This window comes from Corvus hawaiiensis, chromosome 14 (assembly GCF_020740725.1).
Source record: "Corvus hawaiiensis isolate bCorHaw1 chromosome 14, bCorHaw1.pri.cur, whole genome shotgun sequence".
Lineage (NCBI taxonomy): Eukaryota > Metazoa > Chordata > Aves > Passeriformes > Corvidae > Corvus > Corvus hawaiiensis.
Genome location: NC_063226.1, coordinates 22,717,615 through 22,743,083, shown reverse-complemented (window position 1 = coordinate 22,743,083; position 25,469 = coordinate 22,717,615). Strand labels below are relative to the sequence as shown.

The following is a 25,469-nucleotide window of genomic DNA, read 5'->3' as shown; positions in this document are numbered from 1 at the left end:
AGGGACCTGCCATAGTGGGATGCACCTTGTCTCACCTCAGGCAGGGTCAGCCTTCTGCCCCCTGCATGGGGAGCGTGCAGAAGGGTCTTACGCTGCATCTGGGGTCCAGGATCCGGCTTTCTTTGTGGCCCATCAGGCTGGGAATGGCTGCATTGATCTGGAGCAAGTGACCCCTTGCTCTGTCCTCTTGGCCAGTACACGTCTCTTTGGCTCCTGTGGCACTGGTGGGGGGCTCGCAGCCGCCTGCACTCCTTCATCACATGCCAGAGGAGCCGAGTGGGACGAGCCCCAGCCCCTGGCTTGTGTGTGTGGTGATGTTCGGAGCGGCCCCTCAGAGCAGGCAGCATCTTTGTGGGCTGCTGGCACAGCTGTGATGACTTTTCAGGTCTCTGCCTGGTGGTCTGGTGGACTGGGAGGTCTCCAGTTACTGCATCTCTCTTCACTGGCACTACAGCTGCAAGACGGGTCCCAGAGGAAGCACTGGCCATGGGGGAAGGTGTCCTTTGCCCTTGTGCCCCTGTCCATCGGAGCCATGTGTCTGGGTTGCCAGGGGAAAACGCTGGCATTCGCCATCCTTCACCCATCCCGTCGTTTGGGTCTGCAGCATCGCTGGGTGCCTGGCATGGGGTGGATGGGTGGCAAGCCCAGCCCCCGGCAAGGCATATGCTCCACGTGCTGCCCCCAGGGCCCCAAAGCCGCTCCCTGAATGAAGCCCGGGCTTGGGGCAGCATTCTCAGCTCTGCTGCAGCCCTGGCTCCCAGGAGCCTCCATCCTCTGGGAGAAGCCAGCTCAGCTTTACAAAGCCCCGGGGCACTGGGAAAGTGCTCCCTGAGGAGCCTTTGCTCCAGGCGTTGGAAGGAGCTGAAGTGAGACAAAGCTCTGGGAGCTCTGGCAGCTCCCAGGTCAGAGCCAGGGGGTGCAGAAGGGCCCCTGATTTGTTAGCTGTAAGGGCTGGGGAGCTGGCGGGCAGTGGCTCAGCCGGGCCGGGGACAGCAACAGGCTGCAGGCGCTGGTTTCCCCATGAGGATTCTTGTCCGATTGCTCCGTGCAGGAATGGCCGTGCTCTGCTGGGAGGACGAGCCCCCATGTGCTGTGTCCCCCCAGGTCGCCCAGCACTCTCAGATGGTGCTTCAGCCACAGCTGGGGGATGTGTAGGTTCCGTGATCCTGTCCAGCTCAGGGAGTCCAGCCTGTCCTGGCGATAGCATCCCTCTCCAGGTGCTGCACAGAGAGGGAGGTGCATCCCTGGGCGATCCGCCGTGAGGGCGGGTGGATGTGGGACGGGCTATGCAGAGCCACAGTCGCTCCACCATCCTTCCCCGGGGAAGGAAGAGGGGCCGGGGCTAGGACAATGGGCTGTGGCACTGACTCAAACAGCCAGTTCCTGGTCGCTTCCTCTCCCCGCTGGAGCTGGAAGCAGCAAGGACGGGGAAGCTCAGTGCTCTCGGCCTGGTTTGAGGCAGGAGCTCCTGGGTGGCTGGAGTGAGCGGCCTCCCTCAGCACTCACAGCCATGGCCAAGGTGGAGTGGCTCCTGGCACCCTGGCACCGGGCAGGTAAGCCAGGCAGCAGGGCAGGGCTGGGGCGGGCAGTGGGGGCGGTGGGATCTGCAGGCACTGCTCACTCTGCAGGGCAGGACCCTGGGCTGGGGGCAGCTGCTGGGCACAGACCCTCTGGAGGCCATGCAATAGCCCCAGGGCCAGTGCCTTCCAGCAGTACCAGTCTTGTCCCACCCTTCCCAGCCTGACCTGAGCTGTGGAGTGTCCCTGTCCCTTTTAAATCCTTCTGCCATTCCCCAGCCTGGTGGGGTATCCTTGCTCTTGACAAAGCAAGAGAAAGACAGAGACTCCCAGCCCATGTGTCCCACTGACCACTCATCAGTGCTGCGGGGACAGATCCTGCCTGTCCTGGTGCTATGGTGCCCTCCTGGCAGCTTCCACGTGCTGGTGGCAGCAAGAGGGAGGACCGTGGGACCACGGACCGTGGGTCGACACAGGCATCACAGACACCCAGGACCCTTGCTGTTGTCACTGCTCTCGCTCCTGCTGTAGCTGATTTCAGGTCTCAGGCCCCTTTGTCCCAGGGCCTCTGGCCGCATTCCCCTCTCAGGCGACTTCCTCACATTGTCCCGGCCCCGCGGAGTGTAAAACCAGCCGGGCACAGGGGAAGCCGTGCTTTCCTGGAAGGACCCCTCTGGAAGCAGCCTCTGGCACAGGCAGCTGACACTGGGCAGAGTGGTGAGCACTGCCTGGGCTTCCGTGTGCCACCGAACAGTCCCAGCCAGGCTGGGGATGTCACCGTGGGATGGCTGGTGGGCAGCCAGCCATGGCCACCCTGTGCCCAGTGGTTCCTTCGGCCATGACGCGGCAATGGTGGGCTGCCAGGACCAGCTGGGGCTGACAGGTTGCCATGCCAGGCTTCCTGAGGCTCTCAGGAAAGATTTGTGCCTGGAGTTTTGCTGGGAAGCACGGGAGAGTGAGGGTTGGAGTATGAGGAGGCTGCCAGGGAGCCTCGGCAGGGCTGGGGGAGGGCTCTGGGTGCTGGTCCTACTGCCCATGGTGAAGGGCTTGGTATGGGAATCTGGGTCCAGCCAGACTCTGGGGCTCCAGTGCCTGCCCCAGTGCTGCTGCTCCGGCCCCGGGAGCAGTGGGTCTGAGCCCCTTGTCAGGGAGCAGCCTGAGTCCACCTTGGCTGGTGTGGTCCCGGGCCAAGCCCCGCTGCCAGTGTGGCCGCAGGTGGTTCCCATCCCCACAGCATGGGCAAATGGCACACTGGGCTCCTCCTGGGCCAGCCTCGCCAGCCAGATCCTGCAGCACACGCACCTCCTCTCTACCAAAACTCCCTGACTGGGGCCCATCACACTGCCAGGACCGAATGTCCTTGCACACTGCAACTATGAGTCCTGCCGATGGACAGGGACATTATTGAATGGTTTGCTGCTAGTGGTTTTCATAGAAACCTCTCACATAATCCAGCCTTCTCCCCATGAACTGAGGGACCCCCACAGCTGCCAAATCCACCCTGCCAGCAACTTCTGCAGTGCCCTTGTCTCCCATCAGTACAAAAATTGGCTGATTCCTTGTTAAACAGAGCTTGGAAGAGCCGAAAGCCTCTGGCAGATCCGGTGTGTCGAGACAGTGTCATTTCTCTGTGCCTGTGGTCCTGCTGGGCACCTGTGTGGGAGCACAGGGCTGTGCTGTACCAGGGTCCTGGCATGGCCAAGCTGGGGTCTGGGCATGGCACCTCTGAAAGGCTTCCAGCCCTCTGGCCTCAACCACCAGCAGGTCAGACACCTGTGCAGGTGGCCCTGCCTCACTGGGGGCTTGGAGCTGTGCCACCAGACATGTGACAGTGGGAGGTGACCTGGAGAGGGTCAGGTTTGGACAGGGCACAGTCTCTTGGCTTTCGCAGTGAGGGCTCATCCCAGGCACAGCGTGTGCAAGCGGCACACGGGGCCGGTCTGCTCAGTGAGCACCGCTGCCCTGTGGCACTGGGCCTGAGGGTGTCAGCAGGGTGTCATTTCAGGATTTCATTCAGACCTGGGCGGGCATCCGGCCCTGGAGCTGCCGTGCACGCGGATGCGGCTCCACATCCCGCGGGGAGCTGGTCCGGCAGGTCGGGTTCGGCAGGGGGTGAGCTTGGGACAGGAGGTGTTTGTGCGGCCGCTGCCAGCTCCCTCTGTGTGCTCTTTTCCCTTCCTCTCCACTTGCTGTGGAGCAGCATGCGCCTGGCTCCGTACCACGGGAATGTCACCAAGCCGCACGCGCCGGCCGTGAGCAGTCCGGTACCGGGGCAGGCCGCGGCACTTGCTTGAAGCCGGTGGCACACGGTCCGGGCACTGCGGCACACGGCTCCGGCCAGCGAGCTCGGGGGACTGTCAGGTTCATTCTCGGCCCCAGGTTTGCTGCCCTCGCCCTCCAGCGTGCTCGGCGCTCCGGCCTGGCGGCAGCTGCCGCTGTGCCCATACCCGTTGCCATGGCTGCTCTGCTGATGGCGCATCGCCTGCTGCTGCCGTTACATCATTGCTGCCAGTGCTCCACGCTGGCAGAGAGGGTCCCAGCAGCTCCAGACGCATCCCCGGCATCTCCTGCGCGTGGGGAGCGAGCCTGAGAGGGAGAAGTTTGGCGGTGAATTCAAGCAAGAGGCATCGTCTCACAGGAGCTTTGGCCTGGATTGAAATAGCTCTGATGGCTCTGTCAAATATCTCCCTGTGGATTCGGGATGCCTGGGCTGTGGGTGAGTAGGGATGCTGGCATGGAGCAGGGGTGACTCAGGAGATGCTGAGGGGCTGGGGGTCCTGCAGGGATGCTCTTCCCGCAGGAGAGAGTGGAGCTCAGCTCCCCTTCAAGTGAACTTCCCTGGAATTCAGCCTCGGTCCTTGTGTACCCGCCATGGCCACAAGACCCTGGACACTGACTCACGCTCAGCAGGACTCTGAGGCTGCAGCATAGGCTGCGGCTGATGGTGCTGACTCTGGGAACATCCCAGGCAGATGTCCATTAGCAGGTAGAGTCAGTGATGCTGCCTGCTCCTCTCCACAAGCCCTGGGACCAGGAGGGGGCCTGGTGCCAGCAGGGAGCATGGTGAACCCCCACCAGCCATGCCTCAGTTTCCCTCAGCAGCAAGGCTGGCCAGGCTCAGGTCGAGACTGCTGGAGTTGGTGGGATGGAGCTGTCCCTCTGGCTCTGCTGTCCCTCTGCCTCCGCTGTGCCAGGATGCCTTTCATCTCCCGCAGGCATTCACCACGGGGTGCGAGCCCCTCAGAGGTATTTCGTGCTCTGAGCCTGTCTCTGATAAGCGTGGTGGGAGGGTCGCTGCCAAGGGCACTGGCTCAGCTCAGCTGCACTATCCCCGCCAGCTGCTGTGTCCTCCTGCCGGACACTCCTGCTTGGCTGGGGCATCCAGTGCCCCCAGATGGGGGTGGCAGCTGGGCTTCCGTGGACGCTTCCGACATGCCCTTGTACTGAGCCTGCATCAGGCTGCTCCCAAATACTGCCCATGCCTTGGGAGCACTGTGGCAGTGGCACTGAATCGGGACTGCCGGCTCCTTACTCCCCGTCGCCGAGTTGCAGCGTGGCGCTGGGCTGTGAGTGCTACTCCCAAAACACCCCCAGAGCCACTGCTCCCAAAACAGCTTCAGCGTGGCTGCTCCCGGGGAGCCAAAGCCTCAGGATGCTGCTCACTCTGGCACAGTGCTGTCCTTGCGGTGCAAGTCTGGGGCATCTGGGTGCCAGGAGATGGCTCGGCTCATCCGTTCTTTCCCCCAGCCCTTCTCCCCAGCTGGGAGATGGAACCCATGATGCCCACGCCTTGGCAATGCCAGCAGCTCGGCACTGCCAGCACCTCGGCAGTGCCTGCAGCACTGCCCACAGCGGCGCAGGACTGCACTGGGTCACTCAGTCCCAAACGAGCACGCGTCGGTGAAGAGGGGGAAGCTCCATGGGGAGGACCCCGGCGCTGCGTGTTCCCCTTCTGGCCGAGGCTGTCCCCGCTGCAGGGCAGGGTGCTGGGCGTGGGTGCTGCCGCGTTTCCGCCGCGCCCAGGGTGGCCCCGGCTCTGGTGCTGTGGTTTGCCCACGCGGTCGGAGCCCAGGGTGGGTGCCGGGGTGGCTCGGCAGCACGGCCGAGCTGCGGAGGTGAGCTCCCGTGCTCCGGGGAGGGCGGCAGCGGCTTGGAGAGGTGCAGGGGCAGCAGGGGGCTGCTCAGGATGTCCCCGAGTCCTTGGTGGGGCGCGGCTGCAGGGGGATGTATGGGCAGAAGGTGAGGAGCATCAGCTGTGCTGAGGCCAAAGGCTGGGGCTGTGTGAGCCAGGCAGGGGGTGCAGCAAGCCAGGAGTTGGGGTGCACCCTTGCGGTGTTCTCAGAAGTGCTGCGGCAGCAGTGGATCCCCCACCTCGCCAAAAACAGCAGGTTGGGGTCTGGGGTCTGCAGAGGTGAAGGCGTGGTCTCTGCCCCTGGCACTGTGGGTCAGGTTTTTGGGGAGATGCCCAGCCGTGCCTTGTGCACGGGCACACACATGCACACATGCGCCCCAACACCTCTTGGTTGGTATGGAAACGACTCAAATTATTTAGAGGAGGAAGAAGGGGAAAAAAAAAGGAAAAACCCGGTGTTAAGGCCCGTCGTTATGGAAACAAATTATAAAAGTAACTAGGCTGGGGACATGGCACCTTGCTTTGGGGTGCTGGGCGTTGTGCGGGCTCTGTCAGCTGGGGGAAGGGTGGGCATGAGGGCACCCAGGGGCACGAGAGTACTGTAGGCAGGAGGGCATCTGGGGGCAGGAAGGCACCATGAGCAGCAGAGGGATGCTCGTGATGCAGTGCAGATGAGCTGGGCCACAGCTGCCTGACCACTGGGGGCAGAGGGAAATGTGGCTTGTTCTGGGGGTCCCACACCTGTTTTGGGGCCACTCCCCTTCCCAGGTAAATGGGATTGCTTCTGCTGCCTCCGCTGGGGCCTGGCACGGAGCAGGCTTTGGCAGCAGGGCAGTGGTGTGGTCCTGGGGCCCGGCACTGCACTGCAGGTGGCAGAGGGGAAGTGTTTGTCCCACACTGGTAATCAGAGCGCCTCAGCTGATGGGGATGGGGACGGGGACAAGGACTGTGCAGCGGAGGATGACCCTGAATCCCCAGGGATGAGCCCCTGGTCATCCATATCCCTGTGTAAAGCTCCCAGAGACCCGCTCAGTGCCTGCTGGGGCGCAGGTGCCCTCGGAGGCAGCATGCCAGCAGTGGCACTGCCTCGGCTCCGTGCTGGGTGCAAACCCACACCCGCTCCGAGCAGTGGTGCCAGGGCTGCGGTGTTCCCATGGCAAAGCCTGTTTGTGGGAGCAGCGCTCAGCTCCCCACAGGGCCAGTTCACTGCTGAGCCCAGATCCTGCTCCCAGGGACTTTTCCACCCATCGGGGTGTTTCAGAGGGTCTGAGCAGTCCTCACAGAGGCTTCCTTCCCTGGAGAGCTTTGGGGGTGTCCAGGCCAGGGCAGGGCATGTGAGCCCCGAGCTGCAGTGCAATGGGAGCGATGGGTCCCTGGCTCCTGCCTTTCAGCTGCAGCTTCTTCTCCTCCGCAGCCAGGACGTTGCTCCACCAGAGCGTGCAGCGTTTCCTGCGCCCGGGCGCGGTTAGGCACGGGTGGCAGGGCTGGCTTCCTTCCCCAATTTCAGCCAGTTCCCTTCTTGGCAGCCCTCAGGGGCAGTGTCCAGCCCCCAAAGCGGTGGCGGTGATGAGGGCTGGTCCCAGCGGGCAGCAGCCTGCCAGGGTGGGACACAGCCACATGCCGGCATTGCTGGAGAGCTGGGGTGGGATGAGCGCTGTGCTGGCACAGCGTTATCCCACAGCAGCACCCGCAGGGAAGCCGGCCCCCCACTTGCCCCTAACCCCACTCTCTCCCCCCTGCAGCCACCTCTAACCTGGACCTCGAGAGCAAGAAAGGCGCCCCCACCAAGCTGCCATGGCAGCAACCCGTGAACGTCTTCCTGGCAGCTGGGCGCCCGCCGGGCATGGAGCAGCTGCACCAGGAGGCCCAGCTCAACCTCCAGAGCTTGCTGCAAGGTAGCAGGGAGAGGGGCTGGGGTGGGCTGGGTGAGGGTGTTGGGTGGGTGCTGCCCTGGCTAGGTGATCACCCTGAGACTGTGAGCTCATCTCCCACATGCATGTCTGAGCCACTCCTCAGACCTCACCAGCCTGCAGGAGTTGGGTCCTGGGGGATCCCAGCCTCCAGTAGCCCCTCACTGATCTCTGCTCCCAAGTCACTGCTGTAGGTGCCAAAGCAACTGGGACCAGGATCACCTGCTGGGGCCACCAGGGCACCCATGAGCCCCACCAGAGCACGGTTCTCATGAGGGCCTCAGGGACCTGCCACTGATCTGCCTAACTGGATCAACGTGTCCAGTGGTTTTTGTTTCCTTCCAATCTCTGGCCCAGGCTGTCACGCGGCCCTGGCGCGGATGCTCCTCAGGCATCAGATGAGATCAGCAGCTCAGCCATCCCCCAGCTTGTAATCTCATTAAGTCAGCCTGAGCAGCACTGCTTTCCGCCAGTCCACAGCCACCAGCATTAATTAGCTCAACAATTACAGGATGGGGACACACTGAGTTCCTGGCTGTCCCCAGTGGGGCTGTTTCGCAGCGAGACCCACCACATCCCCTGACTGCGCCCCGGGAGGAGCAGGGCCAGCTGCTGGGATCTTTGTGCTTCTTCAGTTCTCCCAGACCCTCCTTGGGGTCTCCCTTCCTCACCTTCTGAGCTGCCACTTCTGAGCAGAGATGGCCAGCTAGGCTGGGAACAGCCAGAGGGGATAGTCACCATCCCTTCACACGTCCCCTGCTCCGGGGTCTGGCAGCAGGAGGAGAGTCCCAGGTGCCGTTTTTCTTGCAGAGGAGTATGAGGAGCAGTACACCGAGAGCAGGGTCACCGGGCAGACCTTCCGCGCTGCTGGACACCTGCCCCCCGACACCTCCCCTGAGCCGTCACCTCGACCCCCACCTGCCAAGCGCCTTGAGTTCGTGCTTATGGTGAGTTCTGGGGTGGCGGGGTGGGCAGCAAGTCCCTGTTTGTGTTCCACCCTTGTCCCTTTGGTGGCTGATGTGCCTTTCTCCCTGTAGCCCCTGAGCCAGCGAGAGGCTGAAGAGGAGAGCACCAGCAGCACTGCGCTTGGTGCTCGGCCCCCTGACACCTCCCTGAGCCTCCCCACCAGCCCGGACAAGCAGCCCCCCTGGCCCAGGGCCTTCCCCCTGCCCACCGTGGAGGAGAAGCAGTGGCACCAGCCCAGCTCCATCCAGACCAACATTGTCCCCATCAATGTCTCGGGTAGGGCAGCACCCCATGGCGCGGAGGGGAGACACGGGGTGCAGGCAGAGATGTGCCCCAGCAGCCATCTGGGGCAGGGGTGGGTGGTGGGAGGGGGCTATGGCTGCGAGCTGTGTCCCTGTGGGTTAGGTGGGCACCGAGGCAGAGAGGGGATAGCAGGGATATGCTGGCGTCCATCATTCCCAGCCATCCCTTGGGCCATCTGCAGCTTTGTGTGTCTGGTCCGCTGGCCATGCTGCTGGCAGGTCTCGCATCCCCAGTGTAATGCCCCGCCAGCCAGGCCTGTTGTCTCCCGGGCTCTCACCACACGCCGTGCACCCGGCCTGTCTCACCTTCCTCCTGTCCGTCCATCTGCTCATCCTCTTGGGGCCGCACCTCCCAGCAGCGCGGTCCTGCCCAGTCCCTGCAGACACAGGTGCCACGCTCTGGTCAGAGTCTGGGGCTGCTGGCTGGGTGAGGTGCGCCTTCTGAAGGGCAGAGGTGTCTGTCCGCCCTTTCCCTCCATCATGGAGAGCTGTGCCAGGGCCACACTGGTCCCTCTCCATGGCTCATGTACATGTCTCCAGTGTAGCTCAGCACAGCAGTGTGGGGTCCGGCCTCACCAGCACAGACCAGTGCCTGTCACGCAGCACAGGGCTGGTCTCTGCATCTTTCCATCCATCCCACCTCCATCTGCAGCATTTCCCACCATGCCTCCATGTCCCCCGTGCTTGCCCCACATGGCTCACACCATCCTCCTGCCATCCCACACTCCCACCTGTGTCACCATGCCAGGCTGGGGACAGGCAGAGAACATGGGTGAGGAGGGGGCCGAGCTCCCGCCCCGGCAGCGGCTCCCGGCACCGCGGCGTACCGCTGTTTGTTTTGGCTACAGGGCAGCACTTTGCTAGGCACGCGAGTGCTCGTCACTCCCTGTTTAACACAGAGACCGCGATGAACCCAAAGTCCACCCTGCGGCGTAGACGGACCATTATTGGATTCCCTAACCTGTCCCTGCGAGACCAAGGTGACGGCAAGAACCGCGCAGGCGGCACCCGGGCAGGGCTGGCACCCCCCTGAGCTGTCCTGACGGGCGGCACAGCCATCCTGGGGCTGGCAGCCAGCCCGGGCACAGACGGGCTCCCGGGGACACCCCGCCCGCGGGAGGTGCAGGCACCCCATTGACTCTGCGCCCTCCCAAGGCACCGAGGTGCTGGGCACACTGGTGACACTGGGCAGGCCTGGGGCTGGCATGGCATCGGGGGCAGCCCCTGCACCCTGAGTCAGGGTTCTGAGACAGGAGTCACCCAGCCTCGGCTCCAACCGCTCCCTGTGCCCACCTTCCCCGTGGGCAGACCCTGTCGCAGGGTGCCCTGGCCATGGGGCACACACCTGGCCAGGTCTTTGCTGGGGCTGGTGAGCTGGCTATGCCAGTGCTCAGGGTGTGTGTGTGAGAGTGCCTGGAGTGCTTCCAGGCTGGCATTGGACCCTTGGGAACAGCAGCCACTGGGGCGCAGGGGCTCTGTCCTGCTGTCCCCTGTGGAAGGTGTAGAGAAATCAGAGCCAGCCTGTCTGTGGAGGCGGGTAGGGACAGGGGGAGAAGCCACGGCACCAGCCGCTTCAAGGTAGTTTTCACGGCGTAGAAGGAAGGTTTCTTCCCATGACAGTGGTCAGACCATCAACTGGTTGTCACAACTCCTCCCTTGGAGTCGATCAGACCTCAGCCCACCACGGCCTTGAGCATCCCTGTCTGCTGGGGGTGCTCAGAGCAGGGCTCCAGGTTCCTTCTCCATCCTGGCTGTGCTGAGGTGAGGTGGCACTGAGAGCCACTGCAGGGCTCCAGGCTCCTTTCCCATCCCAGAGGGGCTGTGATGGGGTGGCACTGTGAGCCACCATGTCCCTCCCTGTCCCAGCTGGCAGTGCCTGACCTGGCTCCTCCTGATCCCCATCTGTGTCCCCCCCCATGGAGCAGCACCAGGGCAACACTTTGGTTGCCATGGGACTGATGTCCCCATGGATGGAGCCTCCTGCCATGGCTGCTGATTTGTCCATGGCACATTCCAGCCAACAAATCCACATTTTATGCCTGGGCAGAGGTACAGCCTCAGGACTGGCCACGGGCTGGGACGGCGTGCGGGGCAGGGCCGTGTCCCTGTGAGTGAGGCAGGATGGTGCTCAGCAGGCTGTGTCTCTCTCCGCAGGCAGCGCCAACGGCCCCACGTCCAGCACACACACGCCCATCGTTGAGTCCCTGTCCTGCAGCTTCGTGCCTGAGACCACGAGTGGAGGGACAACGCCCCAGGAGATCGGCCCTCGCCAGCCCCTCTCGGCCCCGCTGAGGAAGACCTTCAGTGACCTCGGGGCCCGCTGCTGCCAGCCACTTGCTGCCATGGATGGGGCAGCCAACCCCTGTGCCAGTGCCTGCAATGGGACACAGGGCACCCCTTTTCCCCCGCCCTGGAGTGCCCTGGGTTATGGGAGCCCCCCCCACCACACCACTGGCCCAGGCAAGGGGCCCACCTGCACCTCCCCAGGCGGCTCCATCCCGTCGCCCAGCCCAGGTTCACCCGCCGCCTCCACCTCCTTCTTCATCGCCACAGAAGAGCACATGGGCAGCAACGGGCCCAGCTTCTTCTCCGGCCCAGTGCCTGCTTCCCCCCCCAGCTCCGGGTGCGTCCAGGAAGCCAAGGGGAATTTCTTGCCGGGAAGCCGAGAGGAGCCGGAGCCAGCGGCAGGGCCGGTGCAGCTGGAGGTGGAGCGGGCAGGGTGCCGGTTCCGTGAGCGGTCACTGTCGGTGCCCACTGACTCGGGGTCCCTCTGCTCTGTGGACATCGCATACACCGAGACCCGGCGGGGCAGCGCCAACTACGCCCTGAGCTACCCCAGCGCCAGCTCCGAGGGCAGCACCAGCACTGACAACATCTCCCTGGGGCTGGAGCCTGAGGGGCAGCGGCGGCGGCGCTCCAAGAGCATCTCCCTGAAGAAGGCCAAGAAGAAGCCCTCGCCACCCACACGCAGCGTCTCGCTGATCAAAGAGGGGCAGGACGGTGACGTGGGGCTCAGTGCGGCACTGCCCAAGGACCAGCGGCCCAAGAGCCTGTGCATCCCACCAGAGCTCCAGGGTCACCGGCTGGTGCACGCCGACCCGCAGGGGAGTGCAGGGAGGGAGCCCAACAGCACAGCCACCCCCCACCAGTGGCATCTCACAGACTGGAAGGCCGGCAGTGATCCCTACCAGTCCCTCTCTGGCTCAAGCACGACCACAGGGACCACGGCCGTTGAGTGTGCCAAGACACGGGGCAGCTCCGAGTCCCTCGTGTCCCCTTCAGTCTCCAGGGCCACAACGCCCTCCCAGCTCTCAGCCGAGGCAGACCTCAAGACCTCCTCTCCAGGCAGGCCCACGGGGCTGATGTCCCCATCCAGCGGGTACTCCAGTCAGTCAGAGACCCCAACCCCCACCGTCCCCACCTCCACCATCCTCGGGCACTCCCCGCACCAGGTGCGTGTGAGGCCACTGGTCCCTGAGAGGAAATCCTCTCTGCCCCCCACGTCCCCCATGGAGAGGAGCCCCAAGGCCAGGCTATCCTTCGACCTCCCACTGACCCCACCCGCCCACCTCGACCTCTCAGGGCTGAAGATCTCCCTGAAGGGGAAGACGAAGGTCAGCCGGCACCACTCTGACTCCACCTTCGGCACCAAGCTGGCCCAGAAGACCAGTCCCATCACACCCATCATGCCCGTGGTGACACAGTCTGACCTGCGCTCCGTCCGCCTCCGCTCCATCAGCCGCTCAGAGCCAGAGGACAACACCGACGGCCCAGAGCACATGGACGAGCCAGCACGCGTCCCCTGCCCAGGGCCGGAGAGGAAAGTGAAGCCACCTGTGGCGGAGAAGCCACCACTGGCCAGGCGCCCCCCGTGCATCCTGCCCAAGCCCCTGGTTCTGTGGGAGGAGGGTCCCCTGTCCCCCAAATCCCCGCCAGGCACTGCCGCCAAGGAGGAGGGGGTGCCACAGGATGTCGTCGTGGTGCTGCGGAGAGGGGAGCTGAGGAGGGGTCTGGGGGAGCCCCACTTGTCCCTGACCCCGGCAGGACCCCGGCGGCTCTCGCAGGGCAGCCTGGACGAGCTGCGGCCGGAGCGCAGCGGTGCCGAGGGGGAGCGCAGGAAGGCCAAGGTGCCGCCGCCAGTGCCCAAAAAGCCCAGCGTGCTGTACCTGCCGCTCATCCCGGCCCCGGCACAGCTGGGAGCTGGTGTGGGGGACCTGCCACCCACCCCCAGCCCCATCATCACGCTGGACACTGAGCCCACCTGCTGCGACCCTGAGGCTGAGGATCCGCCGTCCCCCAAGGCTGTGGGCACCACACCTGCCAGCGAGCCTGCCTCAGAGCAAGGTGAGGGTCTCCCCACCCCTGTGGTGGGATCACCCCAGGGATAGGGGTTCCCCATGCTGCACAGGGGATTCACTGCTGTCTCCTCCCTGCCCACAGGCAGCTCAGCAGAGGCTGGCACGGAGGAGAAGAGCTTTGCCAGCGACAAGACGGCCGAGTCCATCGTGGAGGAGGACGATGAGGTGTTCACGACCTCCCGCACCACGGAGGATCTCTTCACAGTGATCCACAGGTAAGGCTGGTGCAGGCACTGGAGGGCATAGCCCTTGTGCCCACTGTGTCCCACCACTGTCACAGCACCGGGTGTTGTGTCCCCCCACCACGACACCTCCGTTTTCCATACTGGGGCCAATGTTCGTCCTTGGGGACAGCCCGGTTGCTGCTGCCTTGAGTGCAGTGTAGCCAGACTAGGCCACCAGCAGGGAGGGTCCAGATTAGTCCCACCTTCCAGGAGCACCACCTGCCATGCTCGTGTTGTCACCTTGCTCCAGCAGAGCAGGATGGGCACTGCTGTGCCCCTCGCTCTGGGGCCTCATCCCACCCCCAGGCTGCTCCCACCTGTGTCCCTTTGTTGCCTAGGTCGAAGAGGAAGGTCTTGGGGCGGAAAGAGCCTGGTGACACCTTCAGCAGCCGACCCACCGCCCACTCACCTGTAAAGACTTCAGGCTCCTCAGCTGGCGAGTCCCTGGCAGCAGCAGGCAGCAGTGGGAAGTCTTCCAGCAGGAATGAGGATTTTAAAGCCCTGCTCCAGAAGAAGAGCAGCAAAACCAGCCCTGGTACTCGGCCATCTGCCGCTGAACTGCTCAAGACCACGAACCCGCTGGCCCGGAGGGTCATCACAGAGTTTGCCCCTGAGCTGGACGGTGCAAACAGCCCCAAAAGCCAGCCCTGACCATGCAGGGGCCCTCCAGCCGGAGGGGTGGCGATGGCTGCAGAGGGAGCGCTGCTGCAAAGGGCTGTCCTGGCTGCTGGGGAGCCCCTGTGTCCTGCTGGGGGGTTCTTCTGCTTTTGTTCCTTACTTGGAGAGCTGCTGGCAGAGAGGCGGTGGCTGGAGCCCAAGCCCTCATGACTCTGGGCCCTTCCCACGAGGGAAGCGGCTGGGACTGGCCCTGGCTGAGCCCGTTCAGGGATTGAAGGCGCCTGCCCAGGAAGCAGAACAGAATCACAGCCCCAGGTGTTGTCCCATGCCCGCAGCAAAGCAGCTTGAGACTCTTTGGTCCCTTCGGCATGTGGTACTTTAAACAGCTTTTCTAATGCACAGTGGTGGTGATGTTTGATTCTCTTCCCTTTGACATTGTACCTTAGTTTCCCATGCAGAGGTCCCTTGGATGAATTCAGCTGGACACACAGAGATGCACTTTGGGAAGACGCCAGGGGTTTGGCTGGATCTGCGGTTGCTTTCGAAGAGTCACAGGAGGTTCCCTGTCGTTGCCCTGAGCATCCTCCCTGTCACACGGGGAACTGGCACCCAGCGTCCGCAGCCAGCGCCACCACCTCAAGCAAAACCCCCACCCCTTGAAAGCCCCCAAAATGCTGCATTTTGGAGCTCCTCAGCTCTCAGTCCAAAAACAAACCCCGGGGTCACCTCCACTGCCAGCGGCCCTGGCCTCACTGCACAGGGGGTCCGGCAGCCACCCCACTCCCCGCCAGCCCCCGCACCGGGGGTCCTGCACCCCGCTGCCGCCCGGGGCGATGGGGGTGCTGTGCCATGGGAAGGAAGCTCGTCCCCAGCTCTGCCTCCTGCATCTCCCGGACGGACGCTGCGACAACTTCTCCTGCTGCCCCGGCCACCGGAGGCCCTGGGATGCTACCGAGATGGTGGCTGGAATCCAGATGGATATCACCTGAGCCACCTCCCTGGTGACTCCTGGGGTCCCCCCCGGGTTGCCCACCACTCACCCGTGCCCGCTGGCCACTAGGGAGCTGAGCAAGGCCGAGTGGGACACGTGCCATCAGGGCACGTGCACGGGGCCATGGAGGAGGGTTTGCACGTCCCTGGGTGGGATCTGTCCCCCTCACCTGCAGCTGCCTCTTCCTGGCTTGGCTCCAGCATGGGGGCCCCAGCTGCCAGTAACAGAGGCCGTGGTGCAGGGCTCCAGGGCAGGGCAGGGAGGAAACACAGAGCTACAAGCAGGAGCACGGCCATGTGCCCAGAGAAACAGGAAGGGCCAGCCGCGGCTGACAAGGAAACAGGGTGTTAGGGAAATTTCCGCTTTATTTCTTGATGTATTTCCACTCACTCCAGCCCTCCTGCGCTGGGACGGAGCGGTGCAGTGGGTCCAGGCAGCAGCAGGGCACCACGGGGTCTTTGCCCCACCAGGAGCATCCCCGGGGAGCACAGCCCGGGCAAACACCTCCCCTTCCTTGCCCCCACTCTGGATCTAATCGCACTGAGGCTTCAGTTGGTTCTCCTCTCCTCCTCCCTCCTGGTACTCGCCCATCTCTCCCTTTCCTCTCCCAGGGCTGCAGATTTAAGCCTGTAATTAAGAGCCAGGCTGAGAAACTCAGGAAAAAAAAAAAAAAGGACAAAAAAATAGCTCTAATGAATGTCCACATTTCACCCCATCCTGCAGCCCCAGCCAGTGGCAGGGTGCTGGTGCGGGATGGGGCCAGGGCACATCTTGGGAAGCTCTGGGGACGGGTACATTTTGCACATGACTGCTCAGGAAACCAGGGACAGAGCCGGCAAAGGGGGCTGGGGGCAAGCACGGGGCAGGGACCCCCCTGCAACACCCCCAGCACCACTGGCAGCTGGAGTGGCCGTGCTGCCGGGGGGGAATGTCCAAGTGGGCCAGAGGTCAACTGTGGGACAGAGACTGGCCGTGGAATGGAGATCGGAATGGAGATTGGCCATGGGATGGAGATCCTAATTTCCCTGGCTGGAGGAACATGCTCTTCCTGGGGCTCTTCCTGAGGCTCTTCCTGGCTCAGTGCTCGTCCCTGGCCGCTCGCTCCCTGCTCGCTCTGGCTGCGGCTGTTCCGCTGGGAGGGCAGCGGGGTCCCGGGAGGGGCGCGGCCGGCAGGACAGCCCTGCCCGGGGTGGGGGCCGCCAAGGTGCCAACTACGGAATGTTGTACTTTTTATCTCGCCAGCTTGGTAAAGTGCTCCCTGCTGCCCGCCTGTGCCTGTGCTTCTGTGGGCTGCCGAGGGACCGGCGCTGGGGAGGTGGGCACGCCCTGACACCCCTGGGTGGCTCCGGGGGAGCCCGGCCCCATCAGCCGCGGCCCGGCGGCTCTGGGGGAGGCACAGGGACACCGAGGGGCCAGGGACAGCCCAGGCTGGGCACTGGGCACAGGCCGGAGCGCGGGCCGGGGATGGTGTGAGGGGCTGAGGGTGGACTTGGCGTCCTGGGGGCGGGTGGGATGGGTGGGAGGGAGAGGGACAGGGACAGCCCGGGGGGCAGCTGGGGGCAGCGCCGGGCACTGGCTACAGGCCGGGGGCAGGACTGAAGTGGGGAGGGGTGGACTGGGAGTGGACTTGGCACCTAGGGCAGGTGGGGTGGATGAGAGGGATAGCCTAGAGTGTGGGGGACAGCCCTGGGCGGGCGCTGGGTACGGCCGTGGATGCCGAGCGCAGCTCTGTGCGCCGGGCGGCTGCAGCCCCCGCCGGGCGGGCGCAGCCCCGTGTCCGACAGCCCCGTGTCCCGCAGCCCCGTGTCCGACAGCCCCCGCCGGGCGGGCACAGCCCCGTGTCCCGCAGCCCCGTGTCCGACAGCCCCCGCCGGGCGGGCACAGCCCCGTGTCCCGCAGCCCCCGCCCGTCGCGGCCCCGCGCGGCGGCTCCATCCCGGCGCGGCGCGGGCAGCCGGGGGCCTCGGGGCGGGGCAGGGGCGGCCCCCGCCCGGCGCGGCGCGGGCAGCTCGGGGCCTTACGGCGGCAAGATGGCTCCGAAGGGGAAAGGCAAAGCCGGGAAGGGTGAGCGGGGCTGGGCGGCACCGGGACCGGGACTGGCCGGGCGGGGACCCGGGGGCGGCACCGGCACCGGCCGGGCGGGGGACCGGGGGCGGTGGGGGCCGAGCCGGTCTCAGAGCCCGGCAGGGGCAGCGGGGACCGGGCCGGTCTCAGGGTGCTCGGTTCACAGGCGGCGACAGCGGCGGCGGCAGCAGCGAGGGCAAAGCACAGGGCCCGAAGGGAGGCGGCAGTGCCGTCAAGGTGAGCGTGGGGGGCGGCGGGGGCCAGGCGGGGTGCGGGTTCTCCGCTCCGCCCCCGCGCCTGGAGGCTCGTCCCGCCCGCCGGCCCCGCTCGCCACAGCCCCGCTGCCCTCTCTCCAGGTTCGGCACATCCTGTGCGAGAAGCACGGCCGGGCCATGGAGGCCATGGAGAAGCTGAAGGCCGGGCAGCGCTTTAGCGAGGTGGCGGCACAGTACAGCGAGGACAAGGCCAGGCAAGGGGTGAGTGCTGCACCCGGGACGGGGCAGTGGGGCCGGGCAGCGCCTGCGGGAGCCTGGGCCTGCTCCTCACCGCTGTCAGCACGGACCCGCCCCACGGCCGCATCACCCACCCTCCCTGCACTGAATCTCAAAGCTTAACCCCGACGGTCCCTTCCTGCAGGGAGACCTGGGCTGGATGACCAGAGGCTCCATGGTGGGACCATTCCAGGAGGCAGCGTTTGCCCTGCCTGTGAGCAGCATGGACAAGCCCGTGTACACAGACCCTCCCGTCAAGACCAAGTTTGGATACCACATTATCATGGTGGAAGGCAGAAAATAAAACATGAATGATCATGATGACCTTGTTGACTGCTTGAATCCTGAGTCCCAGACACCTTGGCCTTGGAGCAAGTCGGGCACAACCAGCAACATGTCTGGAGGCAGCTGGCTGTCCCTGCCCACTGTGCTGGCAGAGCAGGGCCCTGCCTAGAGAGGTAAAGTGTCCCTGGGAAGGGTGAAACAAGAGCCTTTTACAGATACTGAAGCCCCTGTTGCCTGGCAGGCCAGCCTCTTGCTTCTCCTGCTGTGGAGATAATGGTCTCTCAGCAGAATGAGGTGCCCAGGCTTTTTAATCTGCAAACAGAAAGGGACAGAGGGGTCCCCAGGGCTTGGTCTCCATCTCCATCCTCCCCAGGAGGGTGCAGACAGCTCCTGTGGTGCAGCTGTGCTCCGGGGCTGCAGGACAGTCCCTTCAGTGAAGGGTGGGTAACACTGCAGCTGGGTCAGGCCAGGCAGGGAAGGGAGCTGGGGGCAGGAGGGAAGGAAGAGCTCTCCTGAGCACAGACTCACCTCTTCCTATAGCTCCACCTTGCCCACTCAGAGCTGGGGGAAGAAATTGGATAACTGAGGTCTGAATAAGCAAAAAGCCACTAAACGCTTGTGTGCCACTTCCTGCGCTCCCCTGTGCTGTGGGGTGTGCAGGTGAAGCAGCCCAGCAGGTTCCTGCCATCTCAGGAATCCATCCCAGAGCCGTGATCCCCTTCCTGCCCACAGAGCCCCCAAACCAGCCATGGCGCCAGCAACAGGCACCAGCTTTGTTTACAGGTGAGCACCATGCACAGAGCTTGGAGATGAGGAAACATCAAAGAACAAAAGGCCGTTCCCGAGATTCCACAGGAGGAAGAGGTGAGGTGAAACCTTCTCTTCCCTCCCTTTTCAGGGCGTTGGTTTTGCTGAGTATGGAAAGCTCAGAGAAGCCAACGAATGGCTTGCTGTGGAGGGCAGACAGGCTGCCCAGAGCAGACACTGCCCCATTTAATGGTGCTCTATTAATAAACCACTTGTTTCCAGGCTACCAGAGCTCTGTTCTCTCTTTTGGCAAAAGCATGTTGGCACAACTGCACCAGCAGAATTAGGTCCGTGTTTGCTGTGGTTCCGAGTACAAAGAGCTCCTCTCCCAAACTGCACAGCTCAGCCAGGTGTGGAGTCCTGTGCTGCGGTGGGGCATTGCAGAAGGCAGCGTGCCATGGCACAAGGAAACATCCAGATCTGCTGCTGTGCTGTCACCAGCTGAGACTGGCAGGAGTCAGTCCCAGTGATGAGCACACCAGACTGGGGCTGTGTTGGTGAGGGGCAGGGTGGGGGTGCAGAGTCACTCAGAGCCAGAACCAGGAGCTTTTGAGCTGCTGGTTTGTGGGATGGAGCACTCTCAGCCAGTTTGCTGACAACACTGAGCTGTGTGGTGTGGTCACACACTGGAAGGGAAGGATGGATCCAGAGGGACCTGGACAGGCTGGAGAGGTGGGACCACGTGAAAAGTACAAGGTCCTGCGCCTGAGTCAGGGCATTCACAGGCACAGCTGCAGATTGGGCAGAGAAGGGATTGAGAACAGCCCTGGGAGAAGGGCTTGGCAATGATGGTTAATGAAAAACTCCCCATGAGCCAGCAGTGAGCGCTCTCAGCCCAGAAACCCCCCATGTCGTGGGCTACATCCAGAGGAATGTTCCTGTCTGGAACAGGGCATTCGTGGGCAGCATGTGAGGGAGGGGATTCTCCCCCTCTACTCTGCACTCCTGAGACCCCACCTAGGGTCCTGCACACAGTTCAGGGGCCCCCAATATAAGAAGGACATGGAACTGTTGGAGCAAGTCTAGAAGAGGCCATGAAGTTGATAAGGACTGGAGCATTTCCCTGTGATGAAAGGCCGAGAGAGTTGGGGCTGTTCAGCCTGGGGAAGGTTGTATGGACACCTCGTAGCCCATTTCAGTATCTGAAGGGGCTCTTTACCCAGAACTGGAATGATAGGATAAGGAGTAATGGATTCAGGCTGACAGAGGGCAGGGTTAGAAGGGATATTGGGAAGAAATCCTTCCCTGTGAGGGTGATCAAACATTGGCACAGGTCACCCAGAGAAACTGTGGCTGCCCCATCTGTGGAAGTGTTTCAAGGCCAGGCTTGGAGCAACCTGGTCTAGTGGAAGGAGTCCCTGCTTGTGGCAAGGGTTGGAACTGGAAGGTCTTTAAGATCCCTCCCAACCCAAACCATTCTATGAACTACAAACCCTCTTTGTAGCTTCATCCTGCCTCCAGGACCTGAGAGAAATACTTAATGTAACAGAGCTCAGCTGTGTGTGGGGAGAGGGTTACAGGATTTCCTTAGCAGAAAAAGTAGTTAAACCCAGTATATGCTGCTGGTACCTCAGGCTTCACTGTCCAGACAGAGGGAAAGGGGAGTGGGAGCTGGGAGGGGGACAAATAAGGCCAGCCTAGAGCCTCCTTTGAAGTCCTTGGCTCCTCCAGCAACACCAAAGGGTTTGAAGCTTTCAGCACTTTGCAGCAGTCAAGGTCTAATTGTGTTCCAGCCCCACAGCCCCCCATGCACACACCTGGCAGGGGGCTCAGAAGGGCTCCTGCACTGGCTGTTACAGCTGGTGCCAGGCAGATGCTGTGCTGGTCTCCACTGCTCTGCTTCCTCCACTGTTTGGAGAAATTAGAGCAGCAGACATCTTTTAAATCTTTTAACTTTTCCACAGCCAATCCATTCTCAAACCATCTTACACCCAGGCTGCAGGAGTCTCCTTTGCACCAGCATTCAGCTCACCCAAATGGTGGGTGACCTTCAGGCACCCAAACTGGCTTATTTAAAACCCAGAAGGAGGGAGGAACCACAGCAGCCCAAGGCTGGGCTGTACAGTGACTGTGGGACTGCACTGTCCCCATCTTCTCAGGGGAGAGGAGCGACAACCTGGAGGGTAGAAAGGTGAAGCCAGGGCTGCCAGCATGGAGAGGGGTTTAGACATCAACAATACCTTTTTTTTTATTAAATAATCAGACAAGAACATGAACCATTTTCACCTTTGTGAGCTGACTCCACAGTGAAGTTCCCTCCCCAGCATCCAACACCTGGATGTTTGGACTGTTTCCTCAAGCAGGAGGTGCTGAATTTGCTCAGTATACAGCAGCCACCAGCCTGGAGCTGACTCAGGGATCCCGGGGCCGTGGTGCAGACACACGGGAACGAGGAGCAGCCAGACTGTCTTCACAGAGCCACACCTGTCACTTCTGGGCCAGCTGTTTGTACAAGTTCAGGGTCAGAAGCATAACTTCAGGATCTCCACTTTTTATGTCAAGAGCTTGCAGGAAGCAGTCCAATGCCTCCTGGAGTTTTCCATCATTCTGAAGTTTCTTCCCACTGTGCACCAAAGTGTCGTAATCTCCTGCAGCAGGAGAGGAGCTCTGCCCAATGCCTTCTTCAGACCTGCTTTCCTGGGTGAAGCAGTCAATCTGCTCACCTGACTGGAGCTCAGCGTCACCCGTGGATTCCTCCTGAGATGACTCCGTCTCCTCTGCCTCGGACTGCTCAGATTCCACACTGTCTGTGTGGGAGGACCCTTCACTTGTATCAAGGGTTTCTCCAGTAGGTTCTTCTTCAGTCGTAGCAGATTCCCCAGTGCACTCCTCAGCTTCTTCTTCCACAAACCTGTCTTGCTCCTCATCACTGTCATCATCATCTTCCTCATCAGTGGTTCCCATGATTTCGCCAATGTCCTCCACCTCATCTACCAACCTGCTGATGAACGAGTGTCTGGAAGCGTTAGACCTGTTACCACTGTTATTTAGTTGGGGAGAAAAGATGCCTTTAGCTCTACTGGTGTCATATTTAGGGGTGGAAGCGCTAATTCCTTCTGGAACTCGGTGCCAAGCGCTGTCCGAGGGAGAGGAGGGCACTTGTTCAGGCTGATCTTCACTCTCACTGTCTGAAGCAATTCTGTTTAAGCGTTTCTTCCTACCAAAAGTAAAGAGACCACTGCTTTCCTCCGATGCTTCACTGCCTTGCAGAAAGGCATTTGGCTCTTCCTCAGCTGTGGGAGAGCGTTTGCCGTGGCTACTGGTCTCACTTGGCCAAGTTTTGGTTGGAGATTCTTTGTCTGGAGATTTACACAAGCTTTCTGCCTGGAGTTGTATGCTCTCCTTCTCAGGGTGTTCCACTGATCCTTCTCCATTTGAGGCATCCTGCCATTCCTCTTCAGATTCTTCCAGAACCAGATTGAAGTCAACTTGATCCTGGAGAGAAGGAGCAGATGTACCCTCCAAGCTGTGTTCCAACACGTGAGACTTGTAGAGCTCAGCATCGATTTCTAGTGTAACATTTGATAAACTCAGCACTGCAGAAGCAGAAGCTGGCTCAGGAACATTGTTCTGCTCCGTCCCCAGGGGAGTGTGTGGGTCAAGTACCTGAACTGACAGTTCTGCATCCCTTTTAGGATCGTCAGCCATGCCAGACTTGGAGGGATTGTGACAATGCCCAGACAAGTCATTCCTTGCCTTGGCCAAGCTGTCTGAATGTACCTGTGAATGCTGTTTCTCTTGGGGGCTTTGACTCACTTTCTCGAGTGCAGGGGATGATGGTGTAATGCTAGATTCAGGATTTTGCTCAGATTCTTGTATACCAGATTGTTCTGCTGTCTTGCTGGTATCGAGCACTTTTGTCTCCATACTGGATACATCTTGTACCAGTTTCTCTTCATCCCAGTCAGCAAGAGTCAGAGTTGTCATTTTGGAGCTGACATCGAGCACCTGGGCCTCCTCATCCTCTGTAAGATCAATTGCTTTGTCTTTTTCATGTGCATCAGCTACTGGTGGTGAAACAAAATGATTTTTGTCATTCAACCCTGGAGACAACTTCTTAGGCCCGGAAACTGATCCCGATGGTCTTTGCCACATCTCTTCACAAGCATTTCTCATCCCCTCCATCCTCTGATCTCTGAGCTGGGACTCCAGCTGGACCAGCTCGTGGGCTTTCTGTACCCTCCGCTGGATGTACTGATGAGCTTCCTCACTCTCCACCTGCTCCTCGTGAGCCATCTCCTTTGTGTAGATCAGGTCGTGGTCAGAAATGCCAAACATTGCCAGGGAATGCAGGTAAGCAAGGTGCTCATCCAGCTGCAGATCAGACTTCCTTTGCATGGCGTGCAGGGACTGCAGCTGGATCTGAGTCGCAGACGTCTGAGTATCTTCCAGCGTGAACAGCTCCCTTAGTTCCTGTTTGGAGAAATAACGGAATGGGTTCTTTTTGTCACCGGTGGTCTGTCTGATTAAAGAGTCCTTGAATACCTGCCGCCTGTATATCTTCTCTTCCACGGTGCCGCAGGTGATCAGTCTGTAAATCACTACGTTCTCTTTTTGCCCAATCCTGTAAGCTCTGTCCACAGCCTGAGCATCAGTTGCTGGATTCCAGCTGGGATCAAAGATCACCACTCGGCTGGCTGCTGTCAAGGTTATGCCGACACCCCCAACCTGCGTGGTGAGCAGGAAGACAGAGTAGTCCGTGTTGCTCTGGAAGGCGTTGATGCGCCTCTCCCGCTCCGTCAGGTGGGTCACCGTGCCATCGATGCGCAGGATCTGGAATTGTCGGCGAGACAGAACGAGCTCTATGATATCCAGCATCTTCCTCGACTGTGAGAACACCAGGGTTCGGTGTCCCTCTTCTCTCAGCCGTTCCAGCAGCCCCACAAGGAACTGCATCTTTCCAGACTCCTGGATCACAGTCTCATCAGAGAGATGATCTATTTTGTTCATGCCTGGAAGCATACCTGCTTCCATCCTGTAATCCTGCTCGGAGCCCTCCTGCTCTTCCAAGCCCAGCTGGAGACAGGCTCTCGCAGACAGAAGCCTGGGGTGGTCACAGAGTTTCTTCAGGACTGTCAGCTCAGCCAAAGGTGATCGGGTTGTCATCAGCACTTCCTTCACGTGATCCAGGCAGAGAAAGTTCCTGTAGATTTCTTCCTGCACCGGTGCCAGGTACACCCACACAACAAAGTCATTTTTCCTAGTGAGAGATGGCATGACAGGGGCCTTGTTCTCACTTGGATCGTCAGGAAGAGGAGCATCCACTTCATCAGCATGATAGCTTTTGATGTCTTCCTTGGTCCTTCTGAGGAAATAGGGCTTTATAATGGCCATGAGATTCTCCGATATCTTTAGCCCCAGTGCTTTCTCACCTGGAGTCGCATCCTTCTCCCTTGCCCTGGTAATGGGATTCTCATATTCCATTTTAAAAGTTTTGGCAGTTCCCAGGAGGGAGCCTTGGCAGGCAAAGTCAAACAGGGACCACATTTCCCGCAGGTTGTTCTGCACAGGGGTGCCTGTGAGCAGGACGCGGTGCTGGGCCGGGATCGCGTACACACACTTGGTCGTTTTGTTTGACGGGCACTTGATCTTATGTGCTTCATCGAGAATGACGTAGTCCCAGACAAACTCCTCCTCGTGGCGGCTGGCCAGCTGCTTCCAATTGTTTATGAGCATCTGGTAGCTCGTGATGACGATGCCATTCTTCCTCTGGACCCTCTCCAGGTTCCTGGTGCGCTCTGTCTTGCTGTTGCCATGGAACTCCTTGACGCGTAGGCCAGGGGTCCAGCGAGCGAACTCAGCCAGCCAGCTGCTGACTAGGGTGGTGGGCATGATGAGCAGGACGTGCTGGACAAGCTCGGCGTCAAACATACCCGAGAGGAAGGCAATCACCTGGATGGTCTTGCCCAGGCCCATGTCGTCTGCCAGGATGCCACCAGGCTTGCCCTCCCGGTGCAGGCGGTACAGGAACGCAACACCTTCCCGCTGGTGCTGGAACAACTTCCCGTGCATCTCCCCGTAGATCAGCAGGCCGCTGCCGCACACGTCCACGAAGCCCTCATCTTCCTCCTCCTCCTGCTCCTGCTCGGCCGCCGCCAGCGCCTCCTCCACGCGCTGCATGCGGCCCCGCAGCTTCTCGCTGGGGCGGATAGCGGCCGCCAGCCGGAACAGCCGCAGCGCCTCCTCCAGCTCCCCGTCGCTCGCCGCCGCCTTGGCGCTGGTCACGAGCCTGGGGGAGTCACCGTGAGAACCGGGCGGCCAGGCCCGGGCTACACCCGGGAGGACCGGCCTGCCACTGCCACCCCCGGCCCCATCCCAGCCCGCCCACGGGCCCCCCGCAGTCTCCCGGCCGTTCAGCCCCGTTCCCGCTCACCTCCGGTACTGCTCCTCCTCCGCGGCCGCTCCCGGCCCAGGGGCGGCCATGGCGCTCCCGCTGCCGCCCTACGCTTCAAACCCGGCCCTTCCCGTCCTGCACCGCGCCACATGCAAATCACCATCGCTCGCAGCCAATCAACGCCGGGGGCGGCAGTAAAGGGGCGGGGCCGAGCGCTGCCCTCGCCTCCTCCGGGGTGGCGGACACCGGGATCAGCGCCGGTCCCGTCCGGTGCCTTTCCCGCCGCGTGGTGGGAACTGAGCTGCGGGACATCCAGGGGCGCCCGGCAGGCCCACAAGTCCCCCCCGCTCCCCATGCCCTCCCGGTTCCTGCCGCGCCATCGGTGCACGCCGCGGGCGCGGGCGGCGGGGTCCTCCCGCCAGCAGGGGGCGCGGCGGCGGCGGCGGGTGCCGCTCTGCTCCGCGCCCGTGA

At 61.9% G+C, this 25,469-nt stretch overlaps 3 protein-coding genes across 9 annotated transcripts in view; 2 read left to right on the top strand and 1 right to left on the bottom strand.

Moving 5' to 3' along the window:
• NHSL2 (NHS like 2) overlaps positions 1-16,288 on the top strand; it is a 29,166-nt gene extending 12,878 nt beyond the window's left edge. For 3 of the 7 annotated variants that reach the window (XM_048319060.1, XM_048319067.1, XM_048319065.1), the window contains exons 2-8: positions 7,392-7,544; positions 8,370-8,506; positions 8,597-8,801; positions 9,676-9,807; positions 10,982-13,171; positions 13,268-13,400; positions 13,748-16,288. In XM_048319060.1, the coding sequence (XP_048175017.1) occupies positions 7,392-7,544; positions 8,370-8,506; positions 8,597-8,801; positions 9,676-9,807; positions 10,982-13,171; positions 13,268-13,400; positions 13,748-14,060 (3,263 nt within the window). In that variant the 3' untranslated portion in view covers positions 14,061-16,288. Of the gene's footprint in view, positions 1-1,634; positions 4,234-4,275; positions 5,633-7,391; positions 7,545-8,369; positions 8,507-8,596; positions 8,802-9,675; positions 9,808-10,981; positions 13,172-13,267; positions 13,401-13,747 lie in introns of those variants that run through there. The other 4 variants (XM_048319066.1, XM_048319062.1, XM_048319061.1 and 1 more) reach the window with 4 other exon arrangements.
• A 699-nt stretch (positions 16,289-16,987) lies between these two features.
• On the top strand, positions 16,988-17,893 carry PIN4 (peptidylprolyl cis/trans isomerase, NIMA-interacting 4). Its single transcript, XM_048318905.1, has 4 exons — positions 16,988-17,081; positions 17,248-17,318; positions 17,438-17,557; positions 17,718-17,893. Exons 1-4 carry the CDS (start codon positions 17,048-17,050, stop codon positions 17,874-17,876), a joined length of 384 nt encoding a protein of 127 aa, XP_048174862.1. The 5' UTR covers positions 16,988-17,047; the 3' UTR covers positions 17,877-17,893.
• Positions 17,894-20,826: 2,933 nt separating this feature from the next.
• On the bottom strand, positions 20,827-25,394 carry ERCC6L (ERCC excision repair 6 like, spindle assembly checkpoint helicase). The gene is made up of 2 exons (XM_048318824.1): positions 25,038-25,394; positions 20,827-24,893 (listed from the first exon to the last, which is right to left on the bottom strand). Exons 1-2 carry the CDS (start codon positions 25,085-25,087, stop codon positions 21,092-21,094), a joined length of 3,852 nt encoding a protein of 1,283 aa, XP_048174781.1. The 5' UTR covers positions 25,088-25,394; the 3' UTR covers positions 20,827-21,091.
• Positions 25,395-25,469: the final 75 nt, after the last annotated feature.

Bases quoted from the DNA above. Each gene is read 5' to 3' on its own strand.
- PIN4 (XM_048318905.1), top strand. From the start codon at position 17,048: ATGGCTCCGAAGGGGAAAGGCAAAGCCGGGAAGG. The intron at 17,082-17,247 runs GTGAGCGGGGCT...CTCGGTTCACAG, and splicing joins GAAAGGCAAAGCCGGGAAGG to GCGGCGACAGCGGCGGCGGC. The intron at 17,319-17,437 runs GTGAGCGTGGGG...CCCTCTCTCCAG, and splicing joins GAGGCGGCAGTGCCGTCAAG to GTTCGGCACATCCTGTGCGA.
- ERCC6L (XM_048318824.1), bottom strand. From the start codon at position 25,087: ATGGCCGCCCCTGGGCCGGGAGCGGCCGCGGAGGAGGAGCAGTACCGG. The intron at 24,894-25,037 runs GTGAGCGGGAAC...TGACTCCCCCAG, and splicing joins GAGGAGGAGCAGTACCGGAG to GCTCGTGACCAGCGCCAAGG.